This window comes from Littorina saxatilis, linkage group LG16 (assembly GCF_037325665.1).
Source record: "Littorina saxatilis isolate snail1 linkage group LG16, US_GU_Lsax_2.0, whole genome shotgun sequence".
Lineage (NCBI taxonomy): Eukaryota > Metazoa > Mollusca > Gastropoda > Littorinimorpha > Littorinidae > Littorina > Littorina saxatilis.
This window is the reverse complement of record NC_090260.1, coordinates 21,282,022-21,298,252: the sequence shown is the minus strand read 5'-3', so window position 1 is coordinate 21,298,252 and position 16,231 is coordinate 21,282,022. Positions and strand designations below refer to the sequence as shown.

General features: G+C 40.3%; 1 protein-coding gene across 2 annotated transcripts; it reads right to left on the bottom strand.

Moving 5' to 3' along the window:
* Nucleotides 1-520: 520 nt before the first annotated feature.
* On the bottom strand, nucleotides 521-16,082 carry LOC138951501 (uncharacterized). 2 transcript variants are annotated; one of them, XM_070323108.1, is made up of 3 exons: nucleotides 15,368-16,082; nucleotides 2,566-2,741; nucleotides 521-1,842 (listed from the first exon to the last, which is right to left on the bottom strand). In XM_070323108.1, exons 1-3 carry the CDS (start codon nucleotides 15,782-15,784, stop codon nucleotides 1,320-1,322), a joined length of 1,116 nt encoding a protein of 371 aa, XP_070179209.1. In that variant the 5' UTR covers nucleotides 15,785-16,082; the 3' UTR covers nucleotides 521-1,319. The 2 variants fall into 2 exon arrangements, with proteins under 2 accessions (XP_070179209.1, XP_070179208.1); XM_070323107.1 differs by having other exon boundaries at nucleotides 522-1,842; nucleotides 2,566-2,747; nucleotides 15,368-16,078.
* Between the last annotated feature and the right edge of the window lie 149 nt (nucleotides 16,083-16,231).

The window sequence follows — 16,231 nt, the reverse complement described above, 5'->3', positions numbered from 1 at the left end:
GAGAGACAGACAGACAGACAGAGACAGAGAGAGACAGAGACAGAGAGAGACAGAGAGAGACAGAGACACTGACACAGTTTAATTGAATAGAGAGAAAGAGAGAGAGAGGGAGAGGGAGAGAGAGAGAGAGAGAAACATAGAGAGACAGAGACACAGAGAGTAGTTTCGTAACGTTTTAGAATGCATTCTATATTATAGAATGCATTCTATATTATAGAATGCATTCTATATTATAGAATGCATTCTATAGTATACAATGCATTCTATATTATAGAATGCATTCTATATTATAGAATGCATTCTATAGTATACAATGCATTCTATAGTATACAATGCATTCTATAGTATATAATGCATTATATAGTAAATAATGGATTTTTTTTATTAAATAATGAATTGTTTTGTAAATAAAAGATTTCTTCAATTACAACAATCACACTTTTTACTTTTGTGTAAATAATGAATTATTTAGTTAAATAATGAATTATTTAGCTATATAATGAATTATTTAGTTAAATAATTCATTATTTAGATCAACAGGAAAAAATGTAATTTCTTTACAAACGGATTGCCATACAAAACAGAGTCAGGAGAAGAATGACAGTGAACCTGAAATGAAATGACGTAATAATTAATAATGACGTAAACAGAATGACGTATTTTCGCTCCATTCTTCTTCAACTTGGCCAAGTTTTTCATGGCAGTCAAACACGGTGAAGCCTGATCAGACAGATTTATATTATCACTGATCAGTACACACCACGGGGACAGTTGATGAATACACATCCTTCTTCTATAAATTAACATGCCATAGTCGATTATTCAAACTTGAAAATAAAGAGCCATTACTTCTACATAAATCTCCATACTGTTTTGACCAAAGCACACGAATTACCTGGTTATAGAACAGGTGTGAATGTTATAACATTTGACAATTAGGCCTAAAAAAAAAATAGGTGTGGTTACGGTAACCCGACCTACCCTATTTTTAGGGGCCGATCCTATAACTTTTTATTACATTTGTCAAAAAAACCACAAAAAAACAAAAAACCGAGTGCAAAAAACGCAATGAAAGCGAAAGCGCCCGAGTCGCACTTATTTCCCTGTCAAGTAGGTTTAATTTGTACACATTAGAAAAAAAAGTTAAAAAAAAAAAAAGTGATTGCCTACCTACCTACCCTATTTTTTTGGGCTATGTTACCGTAACCACACCTATTTTTTTTTTTGGCCTTATCAGACTTCCTTCCAACGAACACGACTACACCGGCCAACACAAGAGTGACAGGAGGCAGTGTTAGATTCAGTTTACATCGTCATTCTTACCACTCAGCCTCGTCGGCCAGGATGTGCACGCGTTTGTTTGTCTGTGCGTGTTGACACAGCTCCTCCACCCAGGCCTGCACTTTCTTCTTGCTTTCCTCTGTCAAGACACCCCGCCTGTCCCGTACCCCCGCCATGTTGACGAGCTGCACACTGCCGGCTCCCTGTCCGGCAGTCTCTCTCACCTGATGACTTACCAGAAAAGCCGCAGCAGCGCCATTATTGCTCGTCTGAAGAACAAAGACGGTCCTGCAGACCTTCCTCCTCAGCAGAAAATTCCCCTTCAATATCAAAACTACGCTTTTTGAAGTGCCCGTCGGGCCGTGGAGGATCCTCACGTCGTCGTCGTCGTCGTCTGGCGGCTCCTCCAAGACGTGAAACTGCTGCGGGAACAGGGCAATACATGACATGGGTCGGCCATGCTCCATTCCAACAGCGTGAACAAGTTGGCCCTGGGTCCACAGCTGTAGTCTGGGCTCTCGGCTGAGGAATAGCTCAACCGTTGTCAGTGGTATGGAGAATCTGTCATCATATACACATTTACACGTATTATTATTAGGTGTATCAAACACACACACACACACACACACACACACACACACACACACACACACACACACACACGCACACGCATGCATATCAATCAAAGAAATAAACAAATTAAAGTAAGTAACAATCATCACAAAGGCCACAAACAAAAATAAACCCACACAAACAGGGGTCGACAGGAAAGAGATCGAAACAGAGATATTGTAAGTAAAACATGCACACACGCGCGAGAGAGAGACAGATAGAGATAGACAGAGAGAGACAGACAGAGACAGAAACAGATAGAGAGAGACAGATAGAGAGAGAGAGGGACAGATAGAGAGAGAGAGAGAGGGAAGGAGAGAGAGAGAGACAGATAGAGAGAGAGAGAGAGAGATAGAGAGAGAGAGAGAGAGGGAAGGAGAGAGAGAGAGACAGATAGAGAGAGAGAGAGAGAGAGAGAGAGAGAGAGAGAGAGAGAGAGAGAGAGAGAGAGAGAGATAGAGAGAGAGAGAGGGAAGGAGAGAGAGAGAGACAGAGAGAGAGAGAGAGAGAGAGAGATAGAGAGAGACAGATAAGAGAGATAGAGAGAGAGAGAGAGAGAGAGAGAGAGAGAGAGAGAGAGAAGATAAAGAAAGGTAGATTATGACGATGGCTAAGTAATCATAAACGTGCGTGCGAGCGCTTTACCGACATGATTCAGCTATCCAACAGTACCTGGCCACCAACTGTGTGTATGTAGCTGCATTCATGGCAGGGTCCCCGCCCTCATTCCGTTCCAAGCTTGCCCTCCACCACGCGTCGAGCCTTGTCTGGTCAGCCATGTCCTCCACACAAAGACACACTTGGCTGACATTCCGACCTGGCTCGACGCTGAGGCTTTCCTGCAACTCCTGTAACTGAGGTCAACACACACGGAATGTAAACAATGCGGGAAATGGCACAAGGGATGTTTAATACACGATGCACACTAAGACAGTGTTACATTACCTGGGTTGGAAATCTCGTCATTCCTGTTTACCAGCCTAAAAGACAACTTATTCTGGACAAAAACAACAACGCCATCTTTTCGGAAATGAGTTGCCCGTTTGTGGCAATGCGCATTTTGTAAAGAACAGTGACTCGTTTCTGTGACAGAAAAAAATGACGTCTGCTATCCCACGTCACTGTTCTCACCCCGCATATCCGGTTGGAGACCATATGAACCCCGTCGCTCGGCAAGAGTTTGTTGGACCGCGTCGCCGGTGTAACACGAGAAAATTACTCCCACGAGATTTTTACTCCGGAGTAAAAAATATTCGAACGAAAATGTTACTCCCTTTACGAAAAAAGTACTCCCCCATTACCCGAGACAATTACTCCCACGACAAGAGTACTCCCCTGACAAAAAAACTGAGCAAAAAAATTATTGCACCCATTTTTGTACCCCAACTAAAACATTCATTCACGTGTCATTTCATTCAAACTTTATATGCCATTAAAGGCCCTTCACCTGGCTACCTTGCACACTTTTCGGATTAAAGATTTCTGCATTAGGTATATCACGTGACCGCCGCCGAAGTCAGGGTACCTCCAAAATCGACCTGACAAAAAGACTTGGTCCCATATTCTAAAATCTGTAAAATTCAGGATTTGCTAATAAGAAACAATTCTGCATATCGATGGAAATGCCATTCAATTTCCATTCAAAAACAGTTTCATTTGTGCACCCAACTTGATTAGTCTTGATACAATCTGTGTTCAAATGAGGTAGGGGTTAACAGTTTGAAAGGCTCAAAAGAGCACGATTTGCGGTCATTTTTTAGGGGGTTCTCCACTGAAAGTTCAATATATCCTAAATGTCTCAATGAAAACGTTTCAAACTTTTTGAAAACACGACAAATAGGTGAATAAAGACCACCATAACTTTTTTTGTGAATATATTGGCAATACAGGTAAAGTTACGTAACGTTTCCAAGAGAACTTTAAAAATATTCATATTAATTCAGGGTGTTATGCCAAAATTTCGTGACTTTGCATGCAGGGCTAATAATTGTTATCTCAGTATGTGCGGAAGTTTTAGGCAAATCTAAGCATTGGCAGAAATTTGCTGGAGGTATGAACGCGATAGACAAATTCGTCAAATCTGTCATTTGTACTGTGTATGCGAACGGCACGAAAATGGGTGCAATACTTTTTTTGCTCAGTTTAGATAACGAATAAATTAATCCACCACGACAGATATACTCCCGAGTAAAAATGTACGAAACTTTTACTCCCCCCCTGTCCCCTGTCAGTTCTGGTGGTGGAAGAGGTGTGCGACATTCCGTTTGCGTGAGATCCCATTTGGGCGTTATCCCATTTCGCACCCAATTCCATTTTGGGCCCATTCCGCAAAGCCAAGCGTCCTTTTACTCTCGTGTCATATCGCTAGCGGGACATCCCATTTTGGCGCCATTCCGTTTCGCCGCCATTCCATTTCGCCCCCATCCCATTTTCGCGACATTTTACAAGCCAAGCATCATTTTACTTCCGTGTCATATACCACTATCTCCACATCCTTTTTTGGCCCAATCCTGTTTCGCCGCTATCCCATTTTGCCCCCACCCCATTTTTGCGACATTTCACAAGCAAAGCGTCATTTTACTACCTTGTCATACCACTAGTGCCACATTCCATTTTGGCGCCATGCCGTTTTGCCGCAATCCCATTTCGCCGTCATCCCTATTTCGCGACATTTCGGATTGCGGCAAAATGGGATTTTGCTTAAACGGAATGTCTCTCCAGTTGAATGACGCAATATAGTAGAGTGAGGCTTGGCAAGTAGAATGAAACGAAAATGGGGTGGTGGCCAAATGGGACGGCGGCAAAAAAGGATTGCACCAAATTGGGATATCGCGCTAGTGGTATGACACGATAGTAAAATGACGCTTGGCTTGTGATCCCATGATTACGAACGTTCACTGCGAAATATAAACCAGGAGTAAAAATCTCGTACGAAATATTTACTGGGAGTAAAAATTTGGGGAGTAAAAATTTCGTGGATGGAGTAATGTTTTCGTTCCTAGTAGAGTTCTTTTTTCGTAAAAATCTCGTACGAAATTTTTACTCCGGAGTCAATTTTTTTGTGGAGTAAAAATTGTGTGTTACACCGGGATACCCACGGTGAGTGTCTCTTCTCAATGTTCTTTCGTGGCAATCATAGACCCAATAACCCCTGTATTTCTTGTTGTGTATCGATGCGATTGTTTGCCTTGAGTCATGAACGAAGAGTTTACTTCGTTTAACACAGTTTATGTTGATGAACATTGTTTTCATTTCACTTCAAGTGTGCAGCCAGCAGAATTGTGACTTCTCAACGTGATTAAGGCTGGCGAATACACCTGAGACTACCTTGGAGTAGCCTCCCTTTTTGATATAGAACGCTTTGTGTGTCGTAACAGGTTATCCACGCATTAGCCATATCCATATGCAAAATAATGAAATAAACATTAGAAAATGGCAGAAGTTTACAAATATCGACATTTTCTATCAGTTCAATTAAAAACAATCGTTAGAACTTGCATTTACGACATGTCGTGCGTGAGGACGTGTCAGTCAAGCCGACACTGTAAACACGCACTGTCTTGTTGGCTGACAGAAGGACCCCTGCTTCAAGCGAAAGCAGACGACAAGTAGTCTAATGGAAAGCAGTCTGCGAATGCATGTACATGTATAACAAACTGCTGAAAAGTGTGCTCATCCTTGCTCTGGATAAAGACAGCGAGCTGATGATAACGGACCCCCCGCGGGTTAGGGGGAGTCCCATATTGGTTGGGACTAGAAAGAATTTACCCGATGCTACCCAGCATGTCGTAAGAGGCGACTAACGGTTCTGTTTCTTCTCTTCTTTTGTCTTATTTCTGCCTTACCAGTCCTTTCACCTATATTTCCTTCCAAGAAAACTCTCCCTACTATTCCCTGCAGTTTTCCAATTCTTTTCTTGTTGTCTTATTTCTACCTGACTGGATCCATCACCTTTATTTCACTTACCAAAAGTCTTCTTTTCCACATCCTTATTTCTTTGCACCCCGCATGTCGTATGAGGCGACTAACGGATTCTGTTTCTCCTTTAACCCTTGTTAAGTGGTTCTTGTATAGAATATAGTCAATGTTTGTAAAGATTTTAGTCAAGCAGTATGTAAGAAATGTTTAGTCCTTTGTACTGGAAACTTGCATTCTCCCAGTAAGGTCATAGGCCTATATTGTACTACGTTGCAAGCCCCTGGAGCAATTTTTTGATTAGTGCTTTTGTGAACAAGAAACACTTAACAAGTGGCTCTATCCCATCTCCCCCCTTTCCCCTATCCCATCTCCCCCTTTCCCTCGTCGCGATATAACCTTCGTGGTTGAAAACGACGTTAAACACCAAATAAAGAAAGAAAAGATGATAACGTGGCAGCGATCATGCAAAGAGATGTTTTCAGATTATCGATTCTACATGTTATTGCTCAGATCAATGCACGTAGTTGTGGTAGATCTGAATTTCACACTGGAAGACGACAACTAAGCGGTCTTCTGAGTTGAGAACCACGCGTTCTTTGCGGACAGAAATCACTCTGGGACAAGATGTAGATTGTGTTGAGGAGGTTAATGCTGACTTTAGATGCAGAGTTTCTGGCATTTGTAGAGAGGCCATTTTGATCGTGATAATATCCGTATTTTTAACGTTCTTGGTGACACGCACCGTTATAGCATGAAGATCTACCTCTCCAAGAAAGCAGTGCTAGACAAGTGTATCGCTGAACATCGGAAATGTGGAAGTATTGCTCCTCCTGTCTGATCAGTCTCCCCGTTAGATCTACAGGCTACATGTTTAGGTAACTTACCAAACCGGAGTGTGTGTGTGTGTATGTGTGTGTTTGTGTGCCACGGTGTATGCATTTGTGAGCGCGCGCGTGTGTGAGTGAGTGTGTGTGTGTGTGCGTGTGTGTTTGAGAGAGAGAGAGAGAGAGAGAGAGAGAGAGAGAGAGAGAGAGAGAGAGAGAGACTCAGACTCAGACTCAGACTCAGAACTTTATTACAAAAGGATAAAGGTTTTAGGCAAAACCTATTCTTCCAACCTGTCCTTTATACAACATATAAAGACAGACGGACATAAAAAATAAAAATTCAATCATATAAGATACAGAAATACATTGTATGGATTGCAACACAATGTGCATTTAAGGAATTATATAAGGAGAACTCAAAAATTACAAAATTACATTGACATAGTTAAACCTTTCATTTTGAGAATTAAGTTGCTCAAATCAGCTACACATCCGTTAACACTAGTACAAAATGTTCAACAACATAACAATCGAACAAGACATTTCATTCACGAATGATGTGTGAACGTGACTGTCTCTTAAACATTTTCACTGAAGTTCAGAGAGAGAGAGAGAGAGAGAGAGAGAGAGAGAGAGAGAGAGAGAGAGAGAGAGAGAGAGAGAGAGAGAGAGAGAGAGAGAGAGAGAGAGAGAGAGAGAAATGCAAGAGTACATTGCCTGTGTGTTTATGTGTGTTTTGCACAACTAATCTGCATGCTCGTTATTTACAGAAACGACAGCGCTTAAACCGGGGACAGCAGTTGACCAGCCGATCATAGTTCCGAGGTTATCACCATGCAGACTTTACTTTGCTGGACAGGTAAAGACAATTTAATAGTTTTAAATGTTTGTGTCGTTAATGTTGGCTTAATGTGTTGTTTCCCCCAACAGACACAACGAACACACACACACACACACACACACACACACACACACACACACACACACACACACATACACACACACACACACATTGGTAGTAAACATAGTTGGCTAAATGTGTTTCTTCTAATTGAGCATCAAAAATGGGTACTCACATCTTCTTTTTTTTCACCAGTAAAATCACTATGTGTTATGTTCTATTTTGCTTCCCTATTTCTCTTCTTCAGTTTCTGACCATCTGATTATCTAGCTTTTCCAATTGGAAGAGAATATGCACCCTTTTCTGTCAAAATGGGTAGGGGGTGGGGGTGGTAAAAGCATCACAGTTCAAGATTTTGCGCGACAAGAGGTGTTTTTCTTTTAATTGTGGTGAAGAGGGATAACTCAACTTGGTATCAAACACAATTTCTGAACACTGTACCCACTCTTACACATTTAATAAATGTTTGTTTGTGTACAATGCTTCAAATTGAGCTTCAAAAATGGGTACAAAAATGTGTTTTATTCTGAATTCACCAGTAAAATCACTATGTTTTATGTTCTGATCATATTATCGACAGTAGTCCAACTGACACATTAACTGAACTGGCGATACTGTAACAGGGCCTCAGTGAGCTGGAGCTTCAACGCATAGTCCTGGTCTTTGATCAAGCTATTTATGCCAAGGCGCAGATGATCCGATTGCAACATGAAAACTTCAGAAACCAGCTGATCCTAAAACTGGGTAGTTAACATTTACATACTACAAGAAAAAGGAAACGTAATGAGATTGCAAATGACATTAAAGGCACAGTAAGCCTCCCGTAAACCATCACAGAGCTCCCCGAGCGTCTAAATACAGTACAAGCATACTTCCATTTGAACGCTCACCGAACGGGAACATCCTGGCTGCTTTCTGTCGAGCGTGAGACATTTTCAAAGAATTTATTTTCGTAGACTTGTTCCGTTAACAACAACGGCGCCTCGTTTTTGCGCTAGACCTAACTTTTAAAATCTAAATAATAAATTGACAGCTTGTTACACAAACATTCTTTAATCATAAAAGAATTCGTTTTTCATCAAGACAAGATCAGAACAATTCGAAGTTGTGAAAGTTTAAAAAAAGAAAAGCCCGGAAGCAGGGTCACGCAAGGGTCGTAGCAGACGACGGCCGGTTTATCAGTGCAAATCGCCGTTCCTCTCAACAGTCAAAAGCCATCGCTAGAGTTCTTGTGAACCACAGCCGTTGTTTCGTGCATACAAAAACGTGCTATTGTAGATAAGCTCACGTCGAGTCGCATTCAAATGATTAACTATGACGACTGCATTGTGAAAAGGGAAAACTGGATCACACGGGTTCACGATGGCTCAGGGGTAAGATAAACCACGCAAAAATAAATTCTTTGAAAATTGTTCGCTCTTTACGGAGGGCACCTAGGATGTTCTCAATTGGTGAGTGTTTAAATGAAATGGTGTTTGTACTGTGTGTAAAAGCCTGACCGTATCTGTGATGGTTTACGGGAGGCTTACTCTGCCTTTAACTTAATTCTTGCACATTTAATGAATATGGTTGATAGTACATTTTGTATTAATCAAGCCTACTGAAGTAAATAATAATTAATGCATAATTCTTCTAAACATTTTTTCAACATTGCCAACTTTCTTTTAAAGAATTTGTCTTAAGGCAAGATGACTGTGAAGTGATTTCTTTTGAGTCTTGACTTGTCTTTTTCAGGGGAATTTCACACATGGCTTTTCTGTGTGTGCGGGGCAAAAAGTCTGAGGAGAGCAAAATCCTCGTACAGTCTGGAGTTGTTCAGGTGAGAAGTCGATGAATGGTGTCTTGACAATAACAATAACAATAACAACACTTTATTGTCCATTAAAATGTTACATAAAAATGGAAAATTTTGACTGGGTCCTTCTACAACCAGAGCATCCGATGCTACAAACTCCTGGCATTGAAGCATTCACTAGCTTGCAGTGGCAAGAGATGCTGGACATCCGTCGGCCGAATGAACAGGAAGAAGCACTGCAGTATGGAACTGATCTGAATGTTTCTTTTCTATGTGGATGTGCCAAACGTGGTTGTGAGACATCTAGATGCTCCTGTCAAGCTGCAGGTCTAGTTTGCGCAGACATTAAATTTGCCAGAGCTGCAAGAATGTGGAAGCACACTGTGCTCAAAGCATGACTGATAGTACAGTAGTAACAGCACATCTTTTTATATTTAGTCAAGTTTTGACTAAATATTTTAACATCGAGGGGGAATCGAAACGAGGGTCGTGGTGTATGTGCGTGTGTGTGTGTGTCTGTGTGTCTGTGTGTGTGTGTGTGTGTGTGTGTAGAGCGATTCAGACTAAACTACTGGACCGATCTTTATGAAATTTGACATGAGAGTTCCTGGGTATGAAATCCCCGAACGTTTTTTTCATTTTTTTGATAAATGTCTTTGATGACGTCATATCCGGCTTTTCGTGAAAGTTGAGGCGGCACTGTCACGCCCTCATTTTTCAACCAAATTGGTTGAAATTTTGGTCAAGTAATCTTCGACGAAGCCCGGACTTCGGTATTGCATTTCAGCTTGGTGGCTTAAAAATTAATTAATGACTTTGGTCATTAAAAATCTGAAAATTGTAAAAAAAAAATAAAAATTTATAAAACGATCCAAATTTACGTTTATCTTATTCTCCATCATTTGCTGATTCCAAAAACATATAAATATGTTATATTTGGATTAAAAACAAGCTCTGAAAATTAAATATATAAAAATTATTATCAAAATTAAATTGTCGAAATCAATTTAAAAACACTTTCATCTTATTCCTTGTCGGTTCCTGATTCCAAAAACATATAGATATGATATGTTTGGATTAAAAACACGCTCAGAAAGTTAAAACAAAGAGAGGTACAGAAAAGCGTGCTATCCTTCTTAGCGCAACTACTACCCCGCTCTTCTTGTCAATTTCACTGCCTTTGCCATGAGCGGTGGACTGACGATGCTACGAGTATACGGTCTTGCTGAAAAATGGCATTGCGTTCAGTTTCATTCTGTGAGTTCGACAGCTACTTGACTAAATATTGTATTTTCGCCTTACGCGACTTGTTTTTCTTGGGTAAGAAAAGGCGAGAGTGAAATGCAAAAATAATGGAAAGTGTAAAAGATGATAACGGACAAATTGTTACAACGCAAGAGGATATTATTCTCGTCCAAATACACGTATTTTGCTGATTTGTATAAACAACAAATTGATGAAGGAAACATGAGTTTGAAAATGGACACTTTTTTGGATGGAACAAAGGTTTTAAAAATAAATGATCAGCAGAAAGACAGCTGTGAAGGGGAAGTGGTAGAAGGAGAAGTTTTGTCAGCTCTAAAGCGTATGAATAATGGTTCTGCGCCTGGAATTGATGGATTAACAGTTGAGTTTCATAAGTATTTTGGAGGAGCCCAAAAGGGTATATACTTGCTTCTTTTAACTCTGCTTTTAAGAATGGAACTCTATCTAATTCACAGTGTAAAGCGGCAATTACACTGATTCATAAAGGGAAGGATTTATCAAGAAATGATTTAAAGAATTGGAGACCTATTTCACTGACCAATACAGAGTATAAGTTATTAGCGAAATGTGTAGCTCTTCGGCTCTCTGGTGTTGTAGGGAATGTTGTGAATGAGGATCAAGTTGGGTATATAAAAGATAGACGTGCCAGCCTTATTGCTATTAGTTGATGATGTTTTAGAACATGCAGATTTACATAATAAGCCTGGATTGATGGTGTCAATTGACTTTTTTCATGCATTTGATTGCATTTCCAAAGGGTTTATGTTGAAGATGTTTGAAACATTTGGCTTTGGAACTGATTTTGTGAAAATTAATGGGTAGATGTTTTGATGAAACACAGAAGAAGTTTTGTAAATTATTGTGGTTGGTTATCTGAATTTTTTTATATTGATTCCGGTGTCACGAACTGAAACCTCTGCTGAACAATCCTCATTGCGGTCAATGCGCATGCGCCTGCGCCAATCTTGGACTTAAAAAATGCGACCCTTTGACTGAACGAACCATGGGTTAAGGTTAGGATTGGGATAAGGGTTAGGGTTAGGTTGTTCACGACCTGATTAATCTCCCCATGTTAGCGCATGCGCATTGACCGCAATGAGAAGGATTGTTCAGGCAGAGTTTTCAGTTCGTGACAGGAATAAGGCATGGTTGTCCTTTTTCCGCACTAGCCTTCGTATTAGCAGTTGAATTGTTAGCAATCAAAATTCGAGAGGCCAAAAATATAAAGGGTATGTCATTATGGAACACCGGAGATATGGATACAGTTTTGAAAGTATTGTTGTACGCTGATGATGTTACATTGTTTTTGCAAGATGAACATGACATGTTCCAAGCCCTGGCTTAGATTGATAAATTTTCCTTCCATTTGTATGATAAACCGTCCATAGATCGCCGTTCTCCCGAACTAACTCTTTAGTATATCATCAAGAATAGAGGATTTTGGGATATCCTTTCAGGCGCCTTTAGGAGATTGGTCAATGAATTTCGTATCAATAATTTCGGTCTCGCTTGAAATTATCGCTACGTGATATTGCTTTCCAAACTTATACGAAGTGACCGGGAGCGTAGGGTCAGTTACTGAACTAGCCCCGAACAGTGAGATATGGAGTACAGTACACAAATACGAACGGAGAGACTCGGAAACTTGAGTCACTGAGTCGTCGCCACGCTCGAGAACTCAAGTGTAATATTTGAAGTTAAAATCTCCCTCGACTTCTGTGCGACAAAAATAGCTCAGTCGATAGAGTCCCCGATTGACGGTGCGCTAGTCCTTACTTTTGTGGTCTCGGGTTCGATTCGCTTTGAAGGCAATTTTATTTTATTTTTTTCTGAACTCATAATTCTTGTATTTTATTCATTTGCTTCATTCCAAACGATTTTTAACTTTTACTTGTTTTCTTAACTCTGTACTTGTATTTTTTTTCATTTTGATAAAAGATTTTGAGTCCTGTATTAAAATTCGAATATAGTGCATGAGTGCCATTGAACAGCTTTCCCACAATCCCGTATTCTATTTTTAGTAATGGATATCTCCAAGGAAAGGTCAAAGAGCATATATATCATCGCGTATCGACTGCTGGTAATAGTACTTAGCTGCTTCTATTATGATAGGCTTCTGAAGTGGTATAATGTATGTGAGCGATGTGTGTGAGAATGGATGTTTTGCTTCCTATGAAGAAGTGTGTGAAAGAACTGGCTACACTGCAAATAGATTGCTTGAGTACAATGTTGTTCGTACGTACAGCTGTACATCTCCTTTAAAGAAATGTAGCTATAAAGGATGTAAACTGTTCAGTCTGTGACGTTCCAACCTTTTGTGGAAAAAAGTGAGATCAGTAAAAGAAATTCGAAAGGTTCTCCTTGGAAAAATATACAGCCCATCCTGTTCAGAAGGATTTTGGAGAAGAAAGTTAGGATTTGAAATTGACGAAAAGAATTGGAACTTAGCAGCCACTAGCTGTCACTAGTGAAGTTCGATTAGGTGTACTGCATTGGAAAATATTGCAAAACATTTATCCAACTAATATTTTATTGTGTAAAATGAAAGTGAAGGCTGATACAAACTTTACATATTGTGAGGATGAACTTGATGTATTGGAGCATTTTTTTCTTTGAATGCTTGCAACGGTGATCAGGTTTTGGAAATATATTGATATGTACATATTAGTAAACATTGGCGAAAGAATTAGGTTGAATGTTACAGATGTGCTTTTTGGTATAATAGGTAACAGCAAAAATATGAAGAAGATTAATCATATTATTTAAATCGCAAAGATGTGCGTAAGCATTTTTTTAAAACTGATTCACAATTAACACTGGACATTATTTTGGAAATCATGTTGTTTTGAGATTTCATTAGTGTGAATTTGTATTAATTAGAAACAAATTATTGTTCATTGTCCTTGATTTAAGGTAAAGGCAGGCACACACAGATACCATGTTTGTTATCACTTGTTTATTGATTGATTAAAAGTTTGGAGAGAAAAAAAACAGTGAGGACTCCGATGCTGATTGACTAATTAGAACACCGTTGTGCCAGGTGTTCAGCTTCCTGTATCATTCATGCAGTATGACTGTGCGCTTCAGAAAAACATGCTATATACCTTTCATACATAGCTGGGTAAGCACTGACTGCAAGTGACTTTGAGAAAAGGAATGTGTGCGTCTACATTTGTGATGTTATTTTGTGTTTAAATATAATATGCATCAAAAGTGAAAGTTATACAACAAGATTTTGTTTCAAATTTTGTGAGCAAGTTCTGTCTGACAATCATTTCTTCATTCAATCAATATAGGCAAAAAATGGATGTTGTCGTCCCCCCCCCCCTCCCCCCATATTATTATATGTTAGCAATTCAAATTCTCATCAAACTACTTCTTACTTATTTTATTTTGCCAATGGCATTGCCTCTATTTGTTTGCATATGGCTGTGGACAGACCAGTTCTTCATATTTGTAAAAAAAATAATATTTTAAAAAAAGCATGAATAAAACTGAATTTACTTCTTTTCAGGAATTTTTGCTTGTTTTTAATTTGTTGTTAACACAAATGTCTAAAGTTGGGAATTTTTGTGTTTTCAATTCTCCTAAATATACTCAAGTTCAGACAAAATTTGGGATAAATCGGCCGTGAAACACTTGAGCTATAACAGTATGAAAGAAAGAATGCATGCACGAGCAAATAACTCCGATAACATGTAACATGTAACTCTGGTATTTGCAACGGGACTAGCACAAAACAACTCTAAAAAGTATTTCATAACAGTGAAATATTACATGCCAAGTTTCAGGCAAATCAGCCCATAAGCTCCAGAGTAATAAGCGATCAAAAGTATGACAAAAAGACGGATGGACAGACAGGCGCACTTGCGCACGCATTCGTTTAAGTATAACTCTTACAATTGTAAAGCGAGTTATCTGAAATTTGACACCAGGATCTATCATCAATCTATCAAAGTTCAAACCAAATTTCAGCTAAATCGTCTTAGACACGCTTGAGCCATGAGAGAAGGAAAGCTCGCGTGAGCGTGTAACTCTGGTAAATCCCCTAACATGTAACATGTTACTCCAATATTTGCAAAGCGATAGGCTTAACATTTCGCCAACAGATATGCCATAACAGTGGAAAATTGCATGCCAAATTTTAGGGAAATCGTCTCATAAGTTTCGGAGGTATAAGCGATCACAAGTGCGACAAATGTACAGCCGGACAGAGAGACAGACGCACTTATAACCTAATTTGCATATTAAGGTGTGACTCTAAAGTTGGGAACTTTTTAGTTTTCACATCTGCTAACCCCACACAACAATATTCCAGTGTTAGATCGTTGTTACTCAGGTGGGTCAACAAAGGTACTGTGAGGAATGACGGCACAGTGCTCGTAACTAACCCTTACTTTACCTCTCTCTCTCTCTCTCTCTCTCTCTCTCTCTCTCTCTCTCTCTCTCTCTCTCTCTCTCTCTCTCTCTCTCTCTCTCTCTCTCTCTCTCTCCCTCCCTCTCTCTCTCTCTCCCCCTCTCTCTTTCTCTCTCTCTGTCTCTCTCTCTGTCTCTCTCTCTCTGTCTCTGTCTGTCTGTCTCTCTCTCTGTGTCTGTCTGTCTGTCTCTATCTCCGTTTCTCTCTCTCTCTCCCTCCCTCCCTCTCTCTCTCTCTCTCCCTTTCTCCCTCTCTCTCTCTCTCTCTCTCTCTCTCTCTCTCTCTCTCTCTCTTGGGAGTGCGTCGGTGTTTTGCGTGTGTAAACAAGTACACGTCAGGTGTTTACTTACATCACTCAGGTTTCTCAGCGCCTTCTCCAGACAGCTTCTCGTTGTGTCAGGAAGGACAATGGCGTGGTGAATTACAGGCTGTTCGGCCAAGTCATCCAGAACGGAACGCCTCACAACATCTCTGGCTTGCTTTAGGTACTCAGCGGCCTTCCTGAATTTTTCTTGAACGGCAAGGGGGTCGTCTTCTGTCTGAGGTATGATTGCTGCCATCAGTACTCCATGGTGTCGATGAATTACGAGAATGTCCACAAAATCCTCCTCCAGCTCCAACGGCTCCGCCTTGTCGCTGTTCATGTTCCTGGCGGCTGCTCCAGTATAGATGCTTTGGGAATCAGCGCCATAAAGACCACATTTAGCTTGGGTCAAGCACACCATAACTTCATTTTGCTTCGTTGCTTTCTCCTTTATCTGATTCATACAGTCGTGGACATTTTTCAGCACTCTATCTATGCGGACAGTGTCCCTGACCCCTCTGCTCTCATCTATTTCTTTCAACAGTCGGATTTCTGTACCTACCCGGTCATAAAATAATTGCTCGTGCACCGTGTCCACGTGAGCAGGGGGGATGATGTATGATTCGCTCTCCAGGTGAGGGAACCAGGCGTTGAGAAACTCCTTCTGAAATCAAAAACATGAAATAGTTAAAGGTACTGAACTTGTCAAATCCAGGTGCACGGAGCCCCTGGGGCTTTTAGTCATACCTCAGGCAGCTATCCGTTAGGCCAAAAAAAATTTTTTCTGTTTCTGGTCACCCGACCGACCCTAAATTTCGGCGCCGACCCTAAACTTTTGTTTTCCAAACTCAAAAAACCTTTTTTTTGGGGGGGTGGTAAAGGACAGGGCGAGAAAATGAACAACAAAAAC

Excerpts from the sequence above, each read along its gene's own strand:
- LOC138951501 (XM_070323107.1), bottom strand. The coding sequence starts at position 15,784 with ATGAATCAGATAAAGGAGAAAGCAACGAAGCAAAATGAAGTTATGGTG. Across the intron at positions 2,748-15,367 it reads CGCTGAGAAACCTGAGTGAT|TTACAGGAGTTGCAGGAAAG; the intron begins GTAAGTAAACAC and ends TGTTGACCTCAG. Across the intron at positions 1,843-2,565 it reads TACACACAGTTGGTGGCCAG|ATTCTCCATACCACTGACAA; the intron begins GTACTGTTGGAT and ends ATATGATGACAG.